Source organism: Pseudorca crassidens, chromosome 2 (assembly GCF_039906515.1).
Source record: "Pseudorca crassidens isolate mPseCra1 chromosome 2, mPseCra1.hap1, whole genome shotgun sequence".
NCBI classification, from domain to species: Eukaryota; Metazoa; Chordata; class Mammalia; order Artiodactyla; family Delphinidae; genus Pseudorca; species Pseudorca crassidens.
In genome coordinates, this window is record NC_090297.1 from 10,246,806 (window position 1) to 10,271,107 (window position 24,302).

Here is a 24,302-nt window from a genome sequence, read left to right on the forward strand (position 1 = left end):
TCTTTAAAAAATCCATATATTTTGCTTTGGCAACATGGAATGAATTAAGTATAGATTACAAATTAGGTGAGAGTAAAGAGCCTCTTTGGATCTGTAACTAGATACACATTGGGACACTAGAGAATTCCTCAGTTGCTGGAGATCTGCTTCTATCTTAAAAGCTGTCTTGTTTCACTAGTTACCCCAACTAGGACACCTGTGATCACACAGGTTGGTGGATTAGAGAACTCTTGGAATTTGATTTATTGCATAGGCAGAAGTAAACGTCTCACTATTTGCTTGCTGCCCAAATGAAGGGCTTACTGTCTTCCTGTTTCTCTGTCTTACCTTTATGTGATCCAAATCACTCGTGACTCTACTGTTACAACGAAATTTTATGCAGGTGAGATTTTGGATGAATTTTGGATACATTTTCTTAGATAGTAAACTATCAGACATCCTTGAAGGTAACTGTGTGGGAGCTATTTCAGTGCTGTTTATGACAGATTAGGAAATCTTGACATTTTACATCTTTGTGGATATGAATTCAGGGCAAAACTAAAGTGTGAAAGAGCCATTCTCTTCGGAGAAGTTACTATTTAAGTTGACAATGTCAGTTTTATTTATTATGTATTGTACTTATTAAATGTCCTGATTATCTGTGCAGTATTTTTATTGAGCAGTCTGAGGAGTCGGGGTTCTTTTTCAGGGTCACACAGGAGTACTCCTGTCAAGATGCATATTTACGTGAACTCACAACTTGACTTCATAGTAACACAGGTATCCTTGAGCCCCAGATGTTGTGTTTACGGCTCTTCGTGACTGTGTGGGGAGAGGAGCCTTAGGTGCTACCTGATTTTCAAAGAGGTCTAAGATTCCTTCCCGAAAGGATTAGGAACCAGTAAAGTGAACTAGTATGCTTAACTTAAATAAGGACAGAGTGTTCTTTAGAAGCTGTAAAATCAATGGATTACAGACTTTAAAAATTGACGTATACTCGCAACTTCCGCTGTTAGAGCATTTATATATATTAATAGAGATGTTAGTGAGTGTTTGACATAATTCTCTCTTATCTCAATTAAACGTCTGTCCTCATTGGACTTGTACATTTCTGTAATGATATCTGGGTGGGATCCTGTGAATCGATGTAGAACAAATGAGTAAAAGAAATGGATGAATTCGGATTTGTTAGGGAAGCAGAATGTTATTGTCTTCATAAGAAGGAACATATGCTGACAATTTAGACTTGTAGGCGTGGGATTTCTGTAATTTGTTTAGTAGAATCTACTGTGCGTAATCCGCACAATTGATTCCATTTATCGAGTCTGTCAGCCACTGTGCAAAGTTAGTTCTTTGTGCACGTTATCTCATGTTCCCTTCCCTAGGACAGTATCAGGTAGTTATCACCAGTATGTATCATAGTTAGTTCCCCTCTGCTCTGAACAAGATTACTTCTCCTTAATCATGTCTTGGCCCATGGCTGCGCAATATAATTTCAGTTCTGTGAATTTCCGTTTTGTGGGCTATTGTCGTTTGGGGACCTATTTTATTCAGAATGCCACCCCAACACCAGGGAGGGAGAGCGGGGAGAGCCCAGTCCGAGTCTCCCTTTAGTTGGGGTCAGCTCTTTGCAGGGAAGATGTGTGACCTTGGTGACACAGGAACGTTTGGGGGCAGGTGAAGTGAGTGACTGGATTGAGAGTGAGACCCCTTCTCCCAGCGTGGACACTGGCCTAGGAGGCAGCTGTGTTTCAAATCCTCATCCTTTTGCGAGCTCTTCCTCCTGGACTTCTTCGTTGCCTGAGGGCGTTATTTTACCTCTACACTGGCAAAAGAGAGAAGCAGCATCAGTTCGGGACCCTGTGGGATAATCCTTGGAGAGCACCGAGTAAGATGTAGTGTTTCTAAAAGGCTGTGATCTCAGTGCCGGAGCCTGCTAGCAGAGCTGGAGCCCCGTGGCTGTGGGCTGTAGCTTGTAGCTTGGTTACTAGCAATTCCCTGAGCCTCCTCACTGTACCTGGCTGGATGGTTATTTACATCACCCCACCCCCAGTCTCTCTCTCCCTCTCTCTCTCTCTCTCTCTCTCTCTCTCTCTCTCTCTCTCCCCCTCCCTCTCTCCCTCTCTCCCCCCCCTCCCCCCCCACTCTCCCCCCTTCCTCCCTCTCTCTCTGCCATCCCCATCCTTCCTGCCAGCTTCCTCCCTCCTTCATTCCCTTCTTTATATTTTTAATGAAATACACATTTTCTGGAACATTTTTTCCACTCAAGATTTGCTTCTTGTTGACATTAGTAGGGCCTTTTTTGCAAAGGGGATTGCTTTTCACAAAGTTAGACATATAACTTCCATTTAAAATATCTTTGGGGCAGACATCTTTGTAGTAATATGTATGTGTTCCCTTATAGCTCTCAACAAAGTGCCTTGTAGGTAATAAGCACCCAAGAAAATGATCAGAATACTTCTACTTCACTGTTATTCCAGAAACTTCACAAAGTACGTAGCGGAAAATTTTTTTATCTAGCAAGAATAATGAGCTTGGGGTAAATTTTCATAGTAGTCTGATAAAGGCTAATACATGTGAGGATGAGATGAGTTGTTAAATAGGCTAGTAGGATTTTGTTTTTAGGTGGAGGTCTGTAAGAGAAAAAAATCTGGAATTGAATTTATATGTAACTTGTGGTTTTAGAAATAATTGCTTTGTGAAGAGAATACAATACATTTTAGTTCCTTCTCTGCTTCTTGAATCTGAAAGACAACCTCCGCAGTTTTGAGTTAGTCAGAGGGGTGAATTTGTGCTACCCCGGCTACATGCCTAAGCCCTGGAGAGCTCCAGCCTCTTTTCCGATGGGAGCAGAGATGTGTCATTTCATACGCTCTGATAGAGGCGCATCTGCAGGCGTGAAAGGGGCTGGAGGACAGTTGAGGTCTTGAACAGAAGGGAATGAGCTCATTTAGCGATAGTGATGAAGAATCTTAAAAATTATACTGGAATAAAAGCGTCTCATTTCATGGTAGATCCCAGTGATTTGGTAGTGTAGTAGCTATAAATTCTTTTGTGTTTATAAATGAATTGCTTAAACCTCTTCCAAAATGTGTCATATTCAAATGCCATTGCCAAATTTTTACATTTTAGGAGAAGCAAAATAAAAGCTAGTGAACAAGACTCTCATGGTGATCAGAGTTGACTGCCAAGACATTGACCCTCAGCTTATACCTGGGAGGTACTCAGGGTGATTGTTTAAGTTAGATTTTTGACTTAAATAATTATGGGTATGGTAACCAAGTACATTGAAACAAGAAAAAGAATAGGGGGTGTGTGGCTTTTCAAAAGGAGGAGACAAATCAATTTTTTGTTTGAAGTAATGTGGTGCGTGGCAAAGAGAACTGAAGGATATATACCAAAAGGCTCACAGTGGTAATGTGAATGCTTAAGCAGTTAGGGCTATTTAATAATGTCTGTTATGAATACAGTTGACCCTGAACAACATGGGTTTGAACTACAGGGTTCCCCTTATATGCGGATGGTTTTCAGTAATGAATAGTGCGGTACTCAGTGATCTGAGGTTGGTTGAATCCGAGGATGCAGAAACCCAGCTAGGGAGGAGCCGCGTATACGAGGGGCTGACTACAAGTCATACAGAAATTTTCAGCTTTGTAGAGGGTCAATGTCCTGAACCCCCCTGGGCTGTTCAAGGGTCAAATGTATTTTAAACCCCAAATGTCACTGTATCTCTGTTGTGGATTTGGTGTTCCTGGGGAGAGTGCATTCTGGACACTGCTGCGGGGTACAGGTAGGAGATGGAAAAGAGAAACACTTCAATACTTTTTTTTTTTTTTTTTTTGCGGTACGCGGGCCTCTCACTGTTATGGCCTCTCCCATTGCGGAGCACAGGCTCCGGATGCGCAGGCTCAGCGGCCATGGCTCACGGGCCCAGCCGCTCTGCGGCATGTGGGATCTTCCCGGACCGAGGCACGAACCCGCGTCCCCTGCCTCGGCAGGCGGACTCTCAACCACTGCGCCACCAGGGATGCCCCACTTCAGTACTTTTTGCTGTGCAGGCAAAGTGGAAAGTTGAGGCCTTTTCCACACTGTACTGATGTAAAATTGCATACGTTAATCTCAGCCAAAAGAAACATTTTCTCTTGTCTCATTAATTTTGCTTTTGTAGGTATTTCTTTTTAAAAAATCATTTATTTTTTTGCAGCATGTAACCAAATGTTCATCTAGAAAAATTAGAAAATACAAACAGATGGAGAAACAGGTATCCTACCCTCATCAATAATCTTGTCACCAGGAGCCACCTGCCAACATCTTAATGCAGATCCTTTTGGTTTACATCTGTGGATAAATTTTAGCCTGATTTTATTAATTGGTGTTATGGCTTGACCATTGTTCCTGTGGGCATTTCTGTATACAAATGTAAAGGATGAATTTTACATGTTGCAATTGTGTTGCCTCAGATTTATATCTAGATTTTACTTCCTGAAAGTATTTTTAAACTAAGTTTTATAATTAATTCATCAGGGTATAGCATTGTAAAACTTATCATGGGCTTTGGGAGGAGAAAATAGACTTTCCTTTTGCTGAAACTGACCAATTCTCGAGGGTGTGGCTGTCCCCTGTGTTTTAGGGTCGCAGGCACTTGTAACAGACCACTTCCCTGCACAGCTCCCAGGCCTGGTTTGTTTGGCCACAGGGGACTGACACCTGAACTTTGAATTAAGTTCTTTACTTTGCTGTTGCCAATTCACTTTTTATATGTAAGGTTTTCAGACTTTAGATACATTTTTTTTTCCTGTAAAATAAAGGCTACTGAAAATGCATGAGAAGAACTTGAGAAATTAAGATGATTGTAAAACAGAACAGGCTAGCAGCTTGTTTAAGTTTCAGAGGTATTTAATTAGTCTCTAACATTTTGTTTATGCCACAAGACTTTTTGAGGTTCCCAAGAGTGTAAGGAAATTTGAAGCTTTCTTAATTTGAATTTACTGAAGTTTATTTGGGGAACCATTTCTAGTGTTTGGAATTATCCAGTCAAAGCCACTAAAAGCCTTTTTTAAAAAAAGAAATTAAAAGCTCCCTTCAGATGTGATCGCTGTTCTTCCATCAGCCTGACATTTGGAAGAGGCAGGGAGCCAGAGCCTCCACAGCAGCAAAGACTGTGCCCCGCTCCCCCGCCCCCCCCCAATCCCTCACTCGGGCTGCAAGCATTCCAGGAATTTATACTGTGATCTGCAGTGCTGAAAAATCCAGAACTTTGTTCCATTGTTTCTGTTGAAGCAAAGCCTAGAGTCCTGTTTTAATACTATGAGCAACTTAAAACCAGAGAGGTTTTATTTTTATAATTTGCCTCCGGGATTGCAGACAGCTCTTGGTGAGGAGTTTAACTACAGAAAAAGATTTGAAATTTTGCCCAAGCAGCATAACAGAATTTTTTACTACCAGGTACATTTCAAGGTTATTTTCTGTGTGAAAAAAATCTGTAGAAAATGTATAGCGTTATCACTTTCGTAAAAACCAACTGTTGCAGCATCTTATTGCTTTAAATTCCTCTCTTTGAAACACAGCGAACTGATGGGGCTAAGGCCACAAGTGGTTTGTTTACCCACTGGTCTCACCTTGGCCAGTTGTAACGGCCACTTCTGATCATCTGATAAACACGTTCTTGCGTGTGTGGTGACATTGTCGACCTTTACACAGGGAAGCCTTTCTGGTTGCAGTTTCTCACGTGTGGCCTGCTGCCACAGGTTTCCTTCTGATGATTTCCAGGGTAGTAAACTCAGTATCTTTTTCTTTTTTTTTTTTTTAAAGAATACATGAAAGGACTCCCCTGGTGATCCAGTGGTTCAGACTCTGCGCTTCCACTGCAGGGGGCACAGGTTCGATCCCTGGTCGGGGAACTGAGATCCCACGTGCCGCGTGGCACAGCCCGAAAACAAAAAAAAAAAACAACAAAAAAAATGAAGATTATTGAAATGACCTGTTACTCTTCGTGGAAAACCTAGTTTTGTATATCCGTTTCCAGCTTCTTTTCCCTCTACTCATCACACCCACTGCAGAATGTTAAACCACTGCCAGATGCGAAACAGTGCTGAGGTCTAACTCTGACCACCCTCAAGGAGCTCACACAGCATCATTTTGGCCATTCTTTCAGCTAACAGTTTTGCTGTTGTCCATTGGTTCCCCTTCCTTACTACCTGATCTGCTAGAGATCTTGTTTGTTTGTGGGTTTTTTTTTTTAATCCTATAAAGAAGTCATTTAACATGAACTTTATGCTTTTTCCCCAGTTAAGCTTTTCATCTTGTTTGGGGCTTGCTGTCGTGAAAACCACTCCCTTGCCTTTCAGATATTGAAAAAGATGCATAATGACTTTGTACGTTCATGATGAATTTCTCAGACTTGCCTGAAATGCATATGGCACTGTTAATTCTTTTCAAGGGTGAAATTGGAACCCACAAAGTGTCACTAACAAGGCTGTTAGAACACGGTGGATAGAATGGTGAGTTGGATGGGAATAAAAGTCCCAGTTTTACTACAAACTTGCTGTGAGATTTTAGGCAGTTCTTGTAAATGAGAGAAAGCTCAGAGAAGTGTGTTTGTGACGTTTGGTTAAACCGTCTTCAGGGCTCTTTCTGCTTCAAATCTTAGGGTTCTTCTCTCTCTTACCTTTTAATACAGCCCATTAATTCCATTATTCCATGTCTGTTGTCATCTCTAAGATCTGTATCCTCTGCTTAGCTGAATACTTTGTTGAAGCCTTTCTTCAACCTTGTGTGAAAGCATGCCTCCAGTCTTCAGATTTCCTATGTGGGAGCCTCTCATTTCAAGATAGAAAGAAGAGAAAGATTTTTGCCATAGAATGGTCACAGAAGGAGGACAGTCTAGATGGTAATGTCATAAGTCTCGGGAGAGGGATTTTAAGATGTTAAGCCCATCAAACTGATCAGACTGTCAAATGCCAAAGAGAGACTTGGGGGCAGATAAAGAAATTAGGGGTTTTGTGATTACAAGATCAGAGGTAACCTTCCGAGTGGAGTTCCGGTAGCGAAGAGAGGATGAAAGTTCCGTTGCAGGGATGAAGGGCTGAGTGAGTGAGGAACTGGAGGCAGCAGGCACACCCACCCTCTGGGGGGTCAGGGTTGGTCCCTGTTCAGGTCAGCCTATTTCCTTGATGACCTTTCATGGTGTGATTGTGGGTCTTGCCTGGTTTGGAATCATCTTTGCATCTGAGTAAGACGGTAAGCTCCCCAGACAAAGATGGGCTGGACCTGCTTCCGTGCACTGATACTGAATTCTGATTTTAAGCTTCAGAGTGGGGTAGCTCCCCAGTGAGGAGGCAGGCAGTGCACGTAGAGTTACATATGGTTCTAAATTTAATTCATTTCAATCACCAAATGCATGAGCCTTCACTGTTGTGATGAATTTTTAATGTAACTTGAGCAGGCCTTCTAGAATTTTGCATTCTCTCTGATGCCTGAACATTTTTAACTGAAACATTATTCTTTAGAATTTCCTGGTGTCTGTCTAGCTCATCAGAAGAGTAGAAAATAGTCCAGAACTTAAATTATTCATGTGATGCTTTAGGCGGTTTTGGTTTTGCACCTTGCGTTGCAGGCACCAGCAGCATGATGCCACTTGTTGTCTTTAAAATGTAGTCATTGTGGCTGTCTGATTTCTCTATATGGTAGCTGTTTCTCTAGAAAATCCAATTTTATTGATATTATTGAACATATTTGCTCAGATTGGGGTTCCGTGCTGTTGACTGATAACTTGCTTCTGGCATAAGATAAAATTGAACTGGAAAAAAATCTCCATTCCAACTTGATCATTCCTTTTCTTTAGATGTAATGAAAGTCTTTATATCACTTTACTTTCATTTGCCGTTGAAAACGAGTGAAATAATGGATATAAAGTGCTTTGTAAAGAATGTTTATATTATGCATTATTGTTCTGAAGAACTAATTTTATGTAGTAGAGCACTTTCGGTATCGTCGTGGTTGGGTTTTAATTCTGACTCCTCCAGAGATACTTCAGTTGTGTGACCTCCGGCAGATGACTTCATGTCTGTGGTCCTTGGGGTCTGTAAAATGAGAGGCATGGATTGGGACTTTCGGGCCGTCTAGCGGAATGGCACTTAAGTGGTAAGGGCATCAGTTTTACAACATGGGCATGGGATAGGCCTGAGAGTAAGTATACCACATCCGATCCCCAACTAAGAACCAAAGATTATTATTTGGGGGAGGGTGGTGGGGGGAGAACCTTGCTGCAGTGGATAACTGCTCCTTTCCTTCTGTTTCATTCAGTTTTCTTCATCTTTATGTGTGTATTTCTTTTCCTTACATACATGAAGTTTTGTCCTGTCCTTCATTATGTTCTTTGTCATTGTCTGCATTCCACTTTCCTTGTGTTTCATTCCTGTATCTTTCTTGTTTAGACCATCTGGAGCACGCAGCTGGCAGAGCCTCTATGTAGGACCCTTCAGGAACCTGAGGGTAAGTGCACACGTGTACTTACCAGGCTCCCAGCGGCTCTGCCGGACCAGTTCTCCAGGCACCTCCTGCCTCACAGACAGGAACTAACACATCTCCCTCCCTTTGTAAAAGTCCTTACAGGTTGTTTTTGGTTATGAGTTGTTTTTGGTTTTGTTTTCTTTTAATTTGATTGCATATAGAACGAAAACCAAGTATCGGGGGGAAAATGTATTGATTTAAGGAAATATAGCAGGTGCCACCGGGTGTTATTACAATATTTGGCTTTGTGAGTGACACTCGGCATACCTAAGTGTGAGTCAGGATACCCGGGTTCAGACTTCTGTCATAGATTGATCGGTCAGTCCCCTTGGAAACCTGGTCTTCAGTTTCTCTCAGAAAAAATAGCAGGTAGGACAGGTGATTTCAGTAGCCCCTTCATCTCTAGTCTACACTCCTAATGGGAAGTAACTCAGGTATTAGATGATTCTGATAAAGATTGAGAAAATCACTTTATGTATCACATAATCTCAATTCCATGAATGAGTGATGATTAGATTCATGATAGACTCATTTTCATCGTAAACTAAGTCTGTCAGTGTTCACCAGAGGCACTCAGGAGGTAAATTTGATTGTTCCATTTCTTGGTTTTTAGAATTGGCGTACTAGTGTCACTCGAATACTTAAAACATGTTTATAAATATGTAGACTGTGGAGCCCGTATCGGTTTAGCCCCGTGGTTCTCAACGTAGGGAGACAGCCCCTCCCTCCTTTCGGGTGAGACTTAGGCCACGTCTGGAGACACTTGCTCGTCACAGGTAGAAGGGGGGGCATGCTATTGGCATCTAGTGGGTGGAGGTCAGTGATGCTTCTGAGCGTCCTCTGATGCTTCAGACAGCCCCACAGCAGCGAGTGATCTCCCCAGATGTCAGGCGTGCTGTGGTCGGGACGCTTGTAGCAGCCTGTGGTGGGTACTCTTGTTTGTCCTCCGAGTAGAATGCACATGTCCCGCAAGTGGCGTGTCTTCCCAGGGCGCAGATCAGGCTTTCCTGGTCCTGGTGTTGAAAGAGGATACCAGGGGTGGCACGGGGGTGGGGGGATCTGAGGGTGGTGCAGCTTCTCACTGCTTAGGTTTGGAGAGTCTAAAAATAAGGCATTTGACATTCAGTATCAGCTAGGTGTTCTAATATTCTTTTATGCAGGGAATAAAACTAAAAATAGCACTTTTACCTTTTAGTTATATGATTTCATTCTTAGTACATATTAATGAAAGGTACTGTTCAAGTTGTGCTTTGCTTTATGTAAATCTAGAAATTTTACTTATTTAATAGTCTATTTATACATATAGGCCAGTTTATTTTTTTTGTACAACCTGCTACCAGGTTCATATAGCACTTGATAGGTTTCAGGAAATTTTTTGAATTGCTTTTGCAAGGGATTGTATTACAACAAATTGACATCTGTTTTTCTATTATATTTTACAGTGTGACTTTAAAAAAAAAGTATTTAAGGTTTATGCGTAAGAGGTAGGGTTTACACCTCCAGTTTTACTTATTTCGAAAGTTCATACCTGTACAAAGTAGAAAGTAAGAGGTTAGTTAAAAAAAAGAAAAGGGTCACATTCGTTTGTCCTGTTTGGGGTACATGAGGTGGTACTGATATAAAAATTTGGGGGTTTTGATCCAGGGAAAAAACTGTCTGAATATAACTTTTGAATCAGGCGTCTGTGGGCACTAGGAGCCCTTTCTGTGAACCTCATCAGACGTGAACTGCACTTGCTAGAGCAATTATGTTAATAGCTAGGTAATCATTTATATTTGCATTGTTTGCTACCAGCAGTCTGATGTGGGCGGGGCATCACAGACAAGGAAGGGCATATATCATCATGAGGATAAGAAAACTGGTTGAATCCAATTCCCTTAAAACACAGCTGTAGTTTTCAAGAGCCTTTGTCATCATTAGATTTAGGCTAAGTGCTATTAAGTTGACAAAGGGAGAAAGACTTGAAAGAGGAGGTTACTTCTTACAATATGAAAAGGTGTATTCATGTCCTTGCCCCTTGCAGAGGGGATTGGTTTATAACCCTTCCACCTGGAGACTCAAATGGGCCATCTCCAGGCAGACTCTCAGCTTCTGTTTCCACCAGAGTGTGTGGTTCCAGTGAAGTATATGCTTGTGTCCTGGGTTCCACTTCAGCTGCCTTTAGAAGTGAACGGATTGGTGTGTTATCAGGAATTCGAGTGAAGGTTTTATATAATTGCAGAAAAACAGCTTCTTTTTTTTTTTTTTTTAAACAGGCTGAAGAGTTAGGGATTTAAAATGGTATTTTAGAATTTGTTTTTTAAGACTAACAAATTAAGTGGCTGATTATTAAGTACTCTATACTTTATTTTTCTTGTTTGCATCTCAAGTATTTATCAAAATCTGGGGATTTTTTTAGGGTTAATATTTGCTTTGTATTGTAATTGATGTTTCTGTTTCTAATCCCGATCTTTGCAGTGGTGGTATTTTGTATCTCTGACCTCATTTTCATCTGTTGTCTGTATTTTAGTTAATTATTCTCCTCTCTAGTGATTCTCTGTTAAGGAGAATACCGTTTTCCAGAAGCTCTGAGTGGTTTCTAGTTTGTCGTTTTACTAGACCGGCGATAAAGGTGTCAGGAGGCTTGTTCTGAAAGAGAAAGGACAGCTCTGAGAGCTATTTGGGGCCTGGCTGGGGAGAGCGTTGCAGAAAGAGAAGGAAGGTTTGGGGAGATGGAAAGGGACTTACTCTGAATCTGAAACGGAAAACCAACAGCCACCAGGAGTAAGAAACGTAGAATGGAAAAAGTGGAACAAGGTCGCAGATTCTGACTAAATCCCAAAGAGACTGAGCTTCCAAGCCTTCAGTATTAGTACTTCCACAGAGAATTGTTTTTCCATGTTGAATATCTCGGTGACTTTAGTTCATTTTTCCAGCTCATCAGATATGTGTTGCATTTCAGTCTTATCTTCTGAACTGTGTTGTCACTTGGAATGCAGTTAGTGTTTCCTGACTTCATTCTGCGAGTTGTTAATGAAATGCTGAATTGTGCTGGACCTGGGACCCTCAGAGTGCCATGCGGGCTGACAGTGAATTATCCAGAGTTACTGTGCACTTGATATTTGAGCCGTGGTGCATGGGAGCATCCCTTGCCATTCAGCAACATCTCTGCTTCTGTTGTTTTACTTTGACAAGTCTGAATAATGTCTTAACTAAAAGGGCCCAAGTTATAACATGTTATTTTTCTCTAATGTGCTTCTTACAAATATCTAGACTTCTGCCAGTTCCTATTATTTGTGTGGCGTTGAAATTAGTGCTCTTATCTAATTTTCCTGTTACATCAGTGTTGTTAACTTTTTTAGAGTATTTTACATATTAGTTTGATAGCTATTATAGCTAGGAGGGGAACTGTTACTCGAGATTGTCAAAAATACAGGATTTCTGGGTTCCTTGTCTTTGACATAACTTAAAAGTATTCATATTCATTGTCTTTCTTCAGGAATCTGGGGTGATAATTGCCTAGAAATATACAGTTTGCTGTGTTTGAATTAGTAATTGTCCCCAAGAATTCAGGATAATAATGAGAGACTGAACGAACAAAACAAATAAATATTGTGTTTCAGGGAAGAAGAAATCCCAAGAAAATAAAAACAAAGCAAACAAAACTGAAGACATACAGCTGAAGACAAGTGAGCCAGATTCCACCTCTGCAAATATGAGAGATTCTGTGGAAGGTAAGCTTGGGTTTTGGACCCGTATGATTCGGGTATACATTGCCACCAGTTACTTTGACTTTGTATCTCCTTGGAACGCCCTCTGAGAATCATCCAATAACCATAAAGGGTTAAACAGCAGAAAGGTCGCCTGGATTTAATGTGGCAAGTTGAACCTTACACGTCTCACCTCGCCTTCAAAAAATCATTGAAGACCTTCCTTGTTAAAAATGAAGTTATTCCCTGGTTAAAATAAAATGAAACATACCGTGTGATTGTATTTACTGGCAGGAACAGGAGGGGCCTCTGGGGTGCCAATACTAGTCCATCGCTGGGTTGGGATGAGCACATCAGTGTATTTACTCTGTAGACATCTCACCTTGCTATACTTTTCTTTACGTTTTTTACTTTAATTAAAAGCTCACTAAAACATATCAAGCACCTTTGATTTTATATATCAGAATGAAAAGTATATAGAATGAAAAGTTTCTGTTTTTTTTCTTAGAAATTAAATTCCTACTTTATCTCTTCATGTTTCTCCCCACAAATTTTTCTTCTTTAGAGCCCCTTCCGAGAATTCATATTCTAGGCCCTCCACGATGTAAGAATTCCCAGAGACGGGGATTGAATGTTACTTGGGAAGGCAGATTGCCCTGTGCCTGGTGCCGTCGAGACACCATGTCGAGACTCTTGCCAGTAGAAGTGAGGGGGACGGTGTGTGTCTTAATTTGTTATGTGGCAAATTCATGCAACAGACCGGGCTTGCTCAAGAGTTCGTAGTGACCCAAACAGGCAGCTTTCAAAATACAGGCTGTGACTCTTTCAAAAAACATTTGCAGAAAAAAAAAAAACCCCAGCAAAATACTGTGAATGCCTTTTATAATCATTTTATTAGCACTGTTTGTGGGGATGACATTCGTAAAGGATTGTAATTTTCTGTGGCATCTTACGAAGCAAGAATAGACAAATTTATTTCCCAGAGCCCTATAAAAAAAAGTTCTGCCTGCTAACAGCAGGTTTGCTAAGACGTTTGTTTGAACAATGACAAAAATACGAAAGAACCTTACTACTATTAGTGGCAGAATTAACAATCCAACAGTCCCCTCTCCCATTCAGTAATTCAGGACAGTTATTTTTTCCTGATATAACATCAGGTCCTGTGAAAAAAAGATACTTAATATTTTGCCTGCTTGTGGTGCAGCTGGTCAGTATTTGATTGGTTCCGTACCTTGTGGTTGTCAGCTTCTCCTGCACGTTCTGTTTGGTCCTCAGAAAGTAGTCTCTATTACTGAGCAAACAGTTCAGACTCTTCCTTGTGTTTCCCAAACCACTGTTTATGTTTAAAACTCACCAGACCTCGAGTGTGGCCACGCTTTGGTTCATAGAGCCGTGCACATTTTGGTTCATATTACTTTGGGCAGTTTTAAATCTGGGATTGTTTACCAATCATAGAAAAAATACTTCCATTAAAAGAAGCCATGGATTTTGGCTAAAAATGAACTGTATAAAGAAATTTTTGAGCCTTAGAGATGTTATTTTCATTTCTGTTGTCTCATTTTGATTTTTTTTAGCAGTGTGCTGGGTCTTTGTTGAAAATGTATTTGGAAAGGGAGTTAGCTCCTAATTTGAAATACATTACTACCATCAAATGACTGGTTTCCCAGTTTGAGGAAACCTCATGCAATTTAAGAAATATGTCTGGAGGAAAGAAGGCTGGTGTCCGTTTAGAGGCAGAAACCTTAATTGCTAGTGGATGGTAGCGGTAGATGGGGAAAAAGGAAGACCGATATTCCTAGGAAACAGCAGGAGGACTAGGACGGAATCACTGAGCTTGCATTAATACCTTGCATGTGCAGAGTGTGAAAAGGTTGGCTTTTAAAACCCTTCCTTGTCCCCGGTATCCAGGCAGTCACCAAGTTTGTTTACAGGACTCTGGTAGCGTATCTCCATGATCTGACCGCTTTTTTTTCTGCCTCTTCTGCTTCTTTCCGTTTCCATCTCTCAGTGTAGGTAGCCAACCTCTCCCTTCTGATGCCACTGCATCAGTATTGGTTTTCTGCCTCTCCCCAACCCCTTGATACACACTGCAGCCAAATCTCCCAAATGGCACTCTTCTGCTTTAAAATATCTTAATGGCTCCCTGTTGCCTCCAGCTAAGTCCACACTGATTTACAGTGTGCTGCATGTTTTGATTGCTCCTGCTTGATTTTCCTCTTCTATCCTTGTCCTTCAGGTTCTGCCTGCTTAGTACTTTCTCTAAGAAGCCTCCCCTGATCAGTTAACCAAGCCGCTGGATGTTCCTCCCGTGTGCTTCTGTCCTGTACCTTGTTAACCATGTACTTCCATAAGCTTGACCATTAATTCATTGTAGTAATGTTGCCTGCTTGCCTCGCTCCTGTTAAAGTGGAGCTCTATAAGGATAAGGATCTTGGTGGCTTTATTCACCTAGTACTGATGTGTAGTAAATACTTGTCCAGTGAATAGGGGGAGAGCCAGTTAATAGAACCAGGAGAAGTCAGAGTAGCTCTGCTTCTTCTACAGGCCCATTCTTAACTCTTGAGGTATCTGCAGTAAAAGGGGTATAGTTCAGCAGAGAGTTAGGTGGTCCTGTAGAGAAAGCGGCATCGTGGGCCATCCCCATCAGCGTTAAACGCTCTGTGCCAGCCCCTGTCTCAGAGGCCCTTGCTGTCCCTGTGTTTCCTTCTAGCCGCTACCCCCATTTTTCTGCTTTCCTTTACAGCTAAACTTGAGAGAGTTGCTTATAGTCTCCCTGTCTCTCCTTCCTTCTGTTCTCTTCTGAACTCCGTGAGGCCTCTGCCCCCACTACTCCGCCAAAACTGTTGTTGTCACCATCACCACAGCTCCACCGTAGCAAATGGAATGTTCAGTTCTCACTCCCATCTTACCCAGCCCATTAGCAGTTCTGGACACAGCTGATCACTCCCTCCTTAGTTTAAGGGCCGCCACTCTCTTGGCTCTCCAGATACCTCCCTGGCCATTCCTCTGAACCCTGGGTACTGGAGTCATCTGGGGGACACAGCCATCCCCCCTCTTCTGTCTGCATTCGCTCTCCAAGTGACCTCGTCCAGACCTGTGCTCCAAGTGCCATTTCTAGTCTGAGGACTTAGCCATTTCTAGTCTTAGCCTCTTTTGGACCGTGAGTCATATATAACTACTTAATATCTTTACTTGGATATTTGTAAGTAAGGTACCTCAAACTTCAGTACATCCAGAGTAAACTCTAGTTTCCCCCCAACACACACAAACGCACACAGACCAGACTTGCTTTTCTCTCCGTCTAATACAGTTTAGTGAGCAGGGTAATGGCAGTTGCTGTGGAATCCTCCTTGACCCTTCCTCCTCCTCCACCACCACCCACCGTAGTCAGTCAACAAGCACATCTTGTCAGCTTCATCTCCAAAATAATCCAGAGTCTGACGACTTCCTACCACCTCCCCAAGCCACTCTCATCTCTTCTCCTGGAGCATATAGTAGGGTTGCCTCCACCCTTGTCCACCTACAGTTTTCTGTCTTCCTCGTAGCACCTGGAGTGATTCTCTTGTATTTCAGTGGATCATATATTTCTCTGTTAGAACTTTCCGATAGCTCCCTGTTTTACTCAGAGTAAAGGCCAACAGCCTACAAGTCTCTGCATGAGCTGATCTCATCTCCTGCTCTCCTTTCTCCCCCCGTATGGACCGCCCCCACTCGCCCTACGGCCTCTACGACTTCTTGGCCGTTCCTTGACTACATCTGACATGCTCTTGACTCAGAGCTTATGCATTTACTGTTTCCTCTGTCCAGAGGGCTTCCGTCCCCCAGATATTTGCATGACTCATTTTCTTTAGGTGTCTGCTCGCCTGTCACCTTGCTAGCGAGTCCACCTGTGCACCATTAACCTCAGGTTGGGCTGGGCTGGATTCCTCCTGGGCACAGAGACTCAGAAGTGACTTCAGATTTCTTTTTCCTTCTCTGAGGTACTCCTGAGTCCTCCATAATTTAATCAGCCTTGGAAGAAGTGAGCTCTGAAGTTCCTTTTACATGAAAAATGATGATTGCATGATTTTGGGAAATGTTTTAGCTCTCAATATACAGTTTTAGTCAGGAGGAGGGAGAGAGAATCATTGCATTCAAGACAGACCACTGAGAATCTAACCTGGTAATATGTTTAGTAATTTTCTGGTTTCCATTCGGAATCATGAAAAATTGGAATTCATGACCATAGTATCTTGAATTTCAGTATCAACTACTGCAACACAGTTTTTTTTTTTTTTTTTTTGTGGTGCGCGGGCCTCTCACTGTTGTGGCCTCTCCCGTTGAGGAGCACAGGCTCCGGACGCGCAGGCTCAGCGGCCATGGCTCACGGGCCCAGCCGCTCTACGGCATGTGGGATCCTCCCGGACCGGGGCACGAACCCGCGTCCCCTGCATCGGCAGGCGGACTCTCAACCACTGCGCCACCAGGGAAGCCCTCCGACACAGTTTTAAGCACTACAGTTTCTGTAAACAAAAATGTTGTTTATATGTATGCGATGAAACACAAAAGAACCTAAGCTCCTTCAGGCATTTATTGTTCACATTGTATCCTCACTGCCCACGGAGCTGCCTGGTACAGAGCAGGTGCTCTGTAAACATTTGTTGAATGAGTGAAATGGAATTTTATGCAGTACAGCTTTATAACCGAGAAAGCAGAGCTGTGTGTTGTTACGACCTCCCTTACACATTTAGGGGATAAGAGAAATAACGTGAATAATGGAAACTGATCACAAGTGGCTGGTGTGTGCCCTGACTTCCATGCTTCTGCCTCCCTGTGCTTTCCAGGCCCCAGAGACGAAGACGAGAAGCCTTCCGCGTCCGCCGCCGAGCAGACGGCTGCCCTTCAGGAGGTGGTGAGTCAGGATGTGCCTCTGGAGCCCGCCCTCCCGCCCCCTGCCCAGGACCCCCAGGTGGGACTGGCCGCAGAGCTGGACGCGGCGCGTAGCGATGCGAACGACGCGGAGGAGGAAGAGGAGGAGGAGGGGGAGGAGGGGGAGCTGGACGAGGAGGAGGCGGCGGCAGCTGGCGTGCCAGGCGGGAGCGCCGCCGGAGAGCTGGAGATGCGGTGTGACGAGAGCCCAGAGGATCTGTTAGAAGAGCCACGGACTGTTCCGCTGGGCGCTCTTGAAGACTCTCCGGAGGTAGCACCTGCCGTCAGAATTCCCAAAGCTAAAGAAGAGGCCAATGGTGACGTGTTTGAAACGTTTCTGTTCCCGTGTCAGCACTGCGAGAGGAAGTTCACGACCAAACAGGGGCTGGAGCGGCACATGCACATCCACATATCCACGGTAAACCACGCCTTCAAGTGCAAGTACTGCGGGAAGGCGTTCGGCACGCAGATCAACAGGCGGCGGCACGAGCGGCGCCACGAGGCGGGGCTGAAGCGGAAGCCCAGCCTGACGCTCCGGCCACCGGAGGCCCCAGCCGATGGCAGGGCGCCCGGGGACGGCGCTCCTCCGAAGGATGACGCGCAGCCTCCCAGTCTTGCGCAAGACTCTCTGACCTTGAATTCAGAGAAGGCTTCCCAAGACACGGTAAATTCTTCTGTTGTAGAAGAGAACGGAGAAGTTAAGGAGCTTCATCCGTGCCAATACTGTAAAAAGGTTTTTGGAACTCACACCAACATGAGGCGGCATCAGCGCAGGGTCCACGAGCGTCACCTGATTCCTAAAGGTGTGCGGCGAAAAGGGGGTCTCCTCGAAGAGCAGCAGCCCCCGGCAGAGCAGGCCCCGCCCGCCCAGAGTGTCTACGTACCCAGCACAGAGCCAGAGGAGGAAGGGGAGGCAGACGACGTGTACATCATGGATATTTCTAGCAATATCTCGGAAAATTTAAATTACTACATTGATGGTAAAATTCAGACCAGCTGCAGCACCAGTAACTGTGATGTTATTGAGATGGAATCCAGTTCGGCAGACTTGTATGGTATCAACTGTCTGCTCACTCCGGTTACAGTGGAAATAACTCAAAATATAAAGACCACACAGGTCCCTATAACAGATGATCTTCCGAAAGAGCCTTCCAGCAGCACGAACAGTGAGTCCAAGAAACGGAGGACTGCCAGTCCTCCTGTGTTGCCCAGAATTAAAGCCGAGACCGAGTCTGATGCCGTAGCACCTTCGTGTTCCTTGAGCCTGCCTCTCAGCATATCAACCACAGAGGCCGTTCCGTTCCACAAAGAGAAAAATGTGTATTTGTCATCGAAGCTCAAACAACTGCTTCAAACGCAGGAGAAACTGACTCCTCCTGCAGGGATTTCAGCCACTGAAATACCTAAATTAGGTCCTGTCTGTGTGTCCACGCCTGCGTCGATGCTCCCTGTGACCTCGAGCAGGTTTAAGAGGCGGACCAGCTCTCCCCCCAGCTCTCCACAGCACAGTCCTGCCCTTCGAGACTTTGGGAAGCCGGGCGATGGGAAAGCCATGTGGACTGAGGCAGTTCTGAGTTCCAAAAAGCCCAAATTAGAAAGTCATAGCAACTCACCAGCATGGAGTTTGTCTGGGAGAGATGAGAGAGAAACTGGGAGCCCTCCAGGCTTTGATGAATATAAAGTATCTAAAGAGTGGGCAGCTAGTTCTACTTTTAGCAACGTGTGCAACCAGCAGCCACTGGATTTATCCAGTGGTGTAAAACAGAAGGCTGAGGGTACAGGCAAGGCTCCGGTCCAGTGGGAATCTGTGTTAGATCTCAGTGTGCATAGAAAGCCTAGTAGTGACTCTGAAGGCAAGGAATTCAAAGAAAACCATTCGGTGCAGCCAGCCTGCAGCGCTGCAAAGAAAAAGAAGCCAACCACCTGCATGCTACAGAAGGTCCTTCTCAACGAATACAATGGCGTCGACTTACCTGTAGAAAATGCTCCAGACGTGACCAGGAGCCCCAGTCCTTGTAAACCCCTAGATCCTCAGCCGGACCCTGACCTTGGTCCCGACTCTAGCTTACCTGCCCCTCCTGGCGAGTCTCCTCCTTCGTCACCTGCCCTGCAGACATCTTCCCTTTCTTCCGGGCAGCTGCCGCCTCTCTTGACCCCAACCAATCCCTCTTCCCCCCAGCCCTGTCCTCCTGTGTTAACTGTTGCCACCCCACCCCCTCCGCTGCTTCCCACTGTACCTCTTGCAGCCCCCTCTTCCGGGGCATCCCCTCATCCGTGTCCCTCTCCACTCTCGAACGCCACCGCACAGTCCCCACTTCCAATTCTTTCCCCAACGGTGTCTCCCTCGCCATCTCCCATTCCTTCCGTGGAGCCCCTCACGTCTGCTGCCTCACCGGGGCCTCCGACGCTCTCTTCGTCTTCGTCCTCATCTGCTTCGCCTTCGTTCTCTTCTTCGTCCTCCTCCTCTTCTCCTTCGCCACCTCCTCTCTCAGCAGTATCGTCTGTGGTTTCCTCTGGGGATAATCTGGAAGCCTCTCTGCCCATGATATCTTTTAAACAGGAGGAATTAGAGAATGAAGGTCCGAAAGCGAGGGAAGAATCCCAGTCTGCCACTGCGCGGGATATCGTTCAGGAGACATTCAACAAAAATTTTGTCTGCAACGTCTGTGAATCACCTTTCCTTTCCATTAAAGATCTAACCAAACATTTATCCATTCACGCTGAGGAATGGCCCTTCAAATGTGAATTTTGTGTGCAGCTCTTTAAGGCTAAAACGGATTTGTCAGAACATCGCTTTTTGCTTCATGGAGTTGGGAATATCTTTGTGTGTTCGGTTTGTAAAAAAGAATTTGCGTTTTTGTGCAACCTGCAGCAGCACCAGCGAGACCTCCACCCCGACACGGTGTGCACACACCGTGAGTTTGAAAGCGGCACCCTGAGGCCCCAGAACTTCACAGATCCCAGCAAGGCCCACGCAGAGCATATGCAGAGTTTGCCGGAAGATCCTTTAGAAACGTCTAAAGAAGAAGAGGAGCTGAACGATTCCTCAGAAGAGCTTTACACGACCATAAAGATAATGGCTTCTGGAATAAAGACGAAAGATCCAGATGTTCGATTGGGTCTCAATCAGCATTACCCAAGCTTTAAACCACCTCCATTTCAGTACCATCACCGCAACCCCCTAGGCATTGGTGTGACGGCCACAAATTTCACTACACACAATATCCCACAGACGTTTACTACCGCCATTCGCTGCACCAAGTGTGGGAAAGGTGTGGACAACATGCCTGAGCTGCACAAACACATCCTGGCGTGTGCTTCCGCTAGCGACAAGAAGAGGTATACCCCGAAGAAAAATCCAGTCCCGCTGAAACAGACTGTGCAGCCCAGAAACGGTGTGGTGGTTTTGGACAGCTCTGGGAAGAATGCCTTCAGACGAATGGGACAGCCCAAAAGACTGAACTTTAGCGTTGAGCTCAGCAAAATGTCCTCAAATAAGCTCAAGTTAAATGCGTTGAAGAAAAAAAACCAGCTTGTCCAGAAAGCCATCCTTCAGAAAAACAAGTCTGCAAAGCAGAAAGCCGACCTAAAAAATGCTCCTGAGTCGTCCTCGCACATCTGCCCGTACTGCAACAGAGAGTTCACGTACATCGGGAGCCTGAACAAGCACGCCGCTTTCAGCTGTCCCAAGAAACCCCTTTCTCCTTCCAAGAGAAAAGCTTCCCATTCATCCAAGAAAGGAGGACACCCATCACCTGCAAGTAGTGACAGGAACAACGGCAGCAGCCACCGCAGACGGACAGCGGACGCAGAGATCAAAATGCAAAGCATGCAGGCGCCGTTGGGCAAGACCAGAGCTCGCAGCTCGGGCCCTGCACAGGTCCCACTGCCCTCCTCGTCCTTCAGGTCCAAGCAGAATGTTAAATTTGCAGCTTCGGTTAAGTCCAAAAAACCAAGCTCCTCCTTAAGGAACTTAAGCCCGATACGAATGGCCAAAATGACTCACAGCGACAGCAAGAAGCCCAAGGCTGCAGCCAGGAATCATGCAGCTCAGCTCTCGGGCAAGACGTCTCGGAGCCTGCACGTGAGGGCACAGAAAAGCAGAGCTGTCTTACAGAGCAAGTCGGCCTTGGCCAGTAAGAAGCGGACAGACAGGTTCAGTGTAAAATCTAGAGAACGAAGTGGGGGGCCGATCACCCGAAGCCTGCAGCTGGCAGCTGCCGCCGACCCGAGTGAGAACAGGAGGGAGGACGGCAGCGGCAAGCAGGAGCTGAAGGACTTCAGGTAAGCGAGGCTCCAGGGCCGGAGGAATTCAGAGCTCCAGAGCGAGGGGGAGGACAGTTGGAAGAAAACACTGTCCTTGCCCAATGGCTTCTCTTCCCTTTTCCTGCACGATTTTGACATAAGCATTTAAAGGAAATAGCTGTTGCTTAAGGTGTAGGCCGGTGTGCAGGAGGGTCAGTGCTTTGGCTGTTGTAGAGATGGATACATACAGCTCTTACTTCAGGCGTAGGACTCACAAAGTGGTACAGTTTCTCTAATAGGGCCAGTTATGAATTGGATTTGAAGCCATGAAAAGCTCCCCAGAGCACCCTACTATGAAAAGGTGAAATTCTCTCAAACTTCCTTTATATCTTGGGTGGTATCCCAGTGTCACTGGTATTATTTTCTGATCATAGCTTACTTCTTATGTTAAGATGGATCATGGAGTTCATTAAAACCACAGTACAATCTGGTGTAATATTTCTGTGACTTAAGTGCAGTTCTAGCAGCTGAGACTGCTTTTTACCATTCATGCTTGCTTTTATTGTGTTTTAATTTTAAAAACTTGCCTCTTGGTTAAAATAAATCAAAACACAGCACTCTGTTCCTTTTAAAAATGCCATGTGTCCTCCCACTTGCTCCTGTTCTCAGGCATAGGGTGGTAAACAGCCAGATTCCCACGGGCGGGAGGAGGAGAGAGTGCCTGCCGAAGGGCCAGAGCATGGTTCTTTCAGGTGCGGGTGGGGACGAAGGGCAGGTCACCCCGCTTGTCAGTGCCTTTGTTTCCCCGGCGTGATGCCAGAGCCCGTCTTAGCTCAGCTCTGAGGTGGTCCCACTGTTTATCCTGTGTTCTTCCTATATTAAGAACCGTTCTTGGCGACCGGTGAAAACATAGGGCAGGAGTTAAGTTTGCTCCATTGACTTCTCAGACTTCCGGAGTTAGTTCAAACGTGAGTGGAGTGCACTCTTGGTATCCTGTGGTTTCCTGAATGATGCCTACAGGTTCATCTCAGGTGAAAGTATTCATCATCAGCTAGAATTTCTGCACAGTATTTTAAAATCCTGTCCTTTCAGGGTGAGCTGCAGGACTCTAGGCTCTTGGCTATAACTTCCAGTGTCTCAGAATTCTTTGGTGTTTTAAGCAAATAGAATCAGAGTTAACTGGGAGGTGACTGCCGTTTGGAAAGGTCACGAGGGCTCAGAGATGCTGTTTATCACTGCGCATTCGATGAGGCAGAGTTCTCGGTGCTGGTGCGCCATAAGTCATGGCTGAAGATGGAGACGAGAATCATTAGCCAAGGGTTGATTGGAATGATTGACTGTAGGAATAAAGGATCAGACTTTTTTTAAAGCTACTTCATAAAAATACTAAGTAACCAGTTACGGTAGACCTTACTGACATACGTGTATACAGCGTCTTGGAGCTTAGTTAGTCTTGGTGAAAGTAAACACCTGTTTATCAGCTGTCCAGACTTCCTGCCTGTAGCAGTTTCACTGTGTACCTCCTTGTGCTCAGTCTGTTCGGGAAGTTCCAGAACAACAGGACATTCTTGGACTGTCCTTTTCAAGGTTAAAACACCCAGAACATGCCGTCATTTTCATGGACTGTACTAAAAAACGTTTCCCAGGTGGTTGATGCTTTAGAATGTATATGTGTATTCTCCTTTGTTTCCGATAGAATCTGAAAGAATCACTTATTTTGTACTGGATCCCATTTATACAGTTCAAGGGTAAAGTTGATAAGAAAAAATTAACGTACTATAAAGGAAAACTCTCTGAGTGAAGTTCATCCAGGGCTTTTGAAGAACCCTTAAGACTGCAAAGGACTGAAGTGCCTAATAAAATTGTGTCTCTATTCTTTGCTCCACTTAGTTTTAATTATTTTGCTTTGTTTGAAAGTTAACGTTGCTCGAATGAAATTTGGCCTGAAAGGAAACAAGGAACGAACAGTTCAGAAGACACGGGTATTATTCTGACTGTAGATGGTAGCAGCAGGCTTCCGTGACCATAAACTTGGGAAGTATTTTTGGGAATTACAGAATGAGCGTTCAGGGGCATCATATTTGGATCATCTGGGCAGAAGAGTGGGCGATTCTTCAGAGAGTTCTTAGTACCTTGTAGTGAATTTGGTATAAAGCCGGGATCCTAGGCGCAGGCCTGGGGATGTGATGGTCCATCGGTGTCAGCCCAGGGCTCTTAGTGGAGGCTTCGTCCTTTTCCACGTTTGTTGTACTGCACTGGCAAGGAGTTGCTCTAACTAGTCTTCTTCCCTTTTCAGTATATTTCTATTTGTAAATTTTATTCAGGGGTGATTTCGTAGCACAGGTTTGGAAATATCCACTTTCACTCTGGTTTTCAGTGATTTCGCTGTCCTTGCTCCATTGCATGTTCGAGGACTTACCCCGGGCCTGGCAGCGCACCCTTTCCCCGTGTGTTTGATCATAACTGTGATTAAGGGCTAGTCCTCGGCACTCAGACGTTTTACATTCAAATGCCAGTTTAGGATTCCACAGATTTTCAAGTATACACTTGCAGTCAGCCGTGAGAATGACGTCAGTTTTCCATTCTACACCGAGAGCTCAGCAGAATTTGCCGTTTGGTCATTTCCTGTAGCACAAGCCATTGTGCCAATCCGGGTGTGAAAAAGGCGTGTGCTCCAAATCCTTTTCTTAGGACAAAGCCGCAGAGACATACCACCGACTAGATTCTCCTGTTACAGCTCTTAATCCAGCGAACGCTGTGTCGGGCTCACCTTCCGCGGGTCGGGTTGGAGCCCACCTGTGGCTTGTCGGTGGGACTGCATTTAGAGCTGGTGGCTGAGGGCTCACTTCCACGGACTGTAAGACAGAAAGATAAGGAAAGAGGTACATTTTCTACTCCCTTCTTACCCATCTTTGCTCTTTGTAAATCCCAAGGCATTTTTACATTCTTCAGCGCTGCTTCTCCAGCAGC

At 44.7% G+C, this 24,302-nt stretch overlaps 1 protein-coding gene across 7 annotated transcripts in view; it reads left to right on the plus strand.

Annotated features, from left to right (window-relative positions):
- The window catches only part of PRDM2 (PR/SET domain 2), a 117,941-nt gene that overhangs the window by 61,203 nt on the left and 32,436 nt on the right, over positions 1–24,302 (plus strand). For 5 of the 7 annotated variants that reach the window (XM_067721070.1, XM_067721035.1, XM_067721044.1 and 2 more), the window contains 2 exons: positions 12,093–12,203; positions 17,003–21,371. In XM_067721070.1, the coding sequence (XP_067577171.1) occupies positions 12,093–12,203; positions 17,003–21,371 (4,480 nt within the window). Of the gene's footprint in view, positions 1–6,418; positions 6,480–8,414; positions 8,473–12,092; positions 12,204–17,002; positions 24,215–24,302 lie in introns of all 7 variants that reach the window. The other 2 variants (XM_067721061.1, XR_010939344.1) reach the window with 2 other exon arrangements.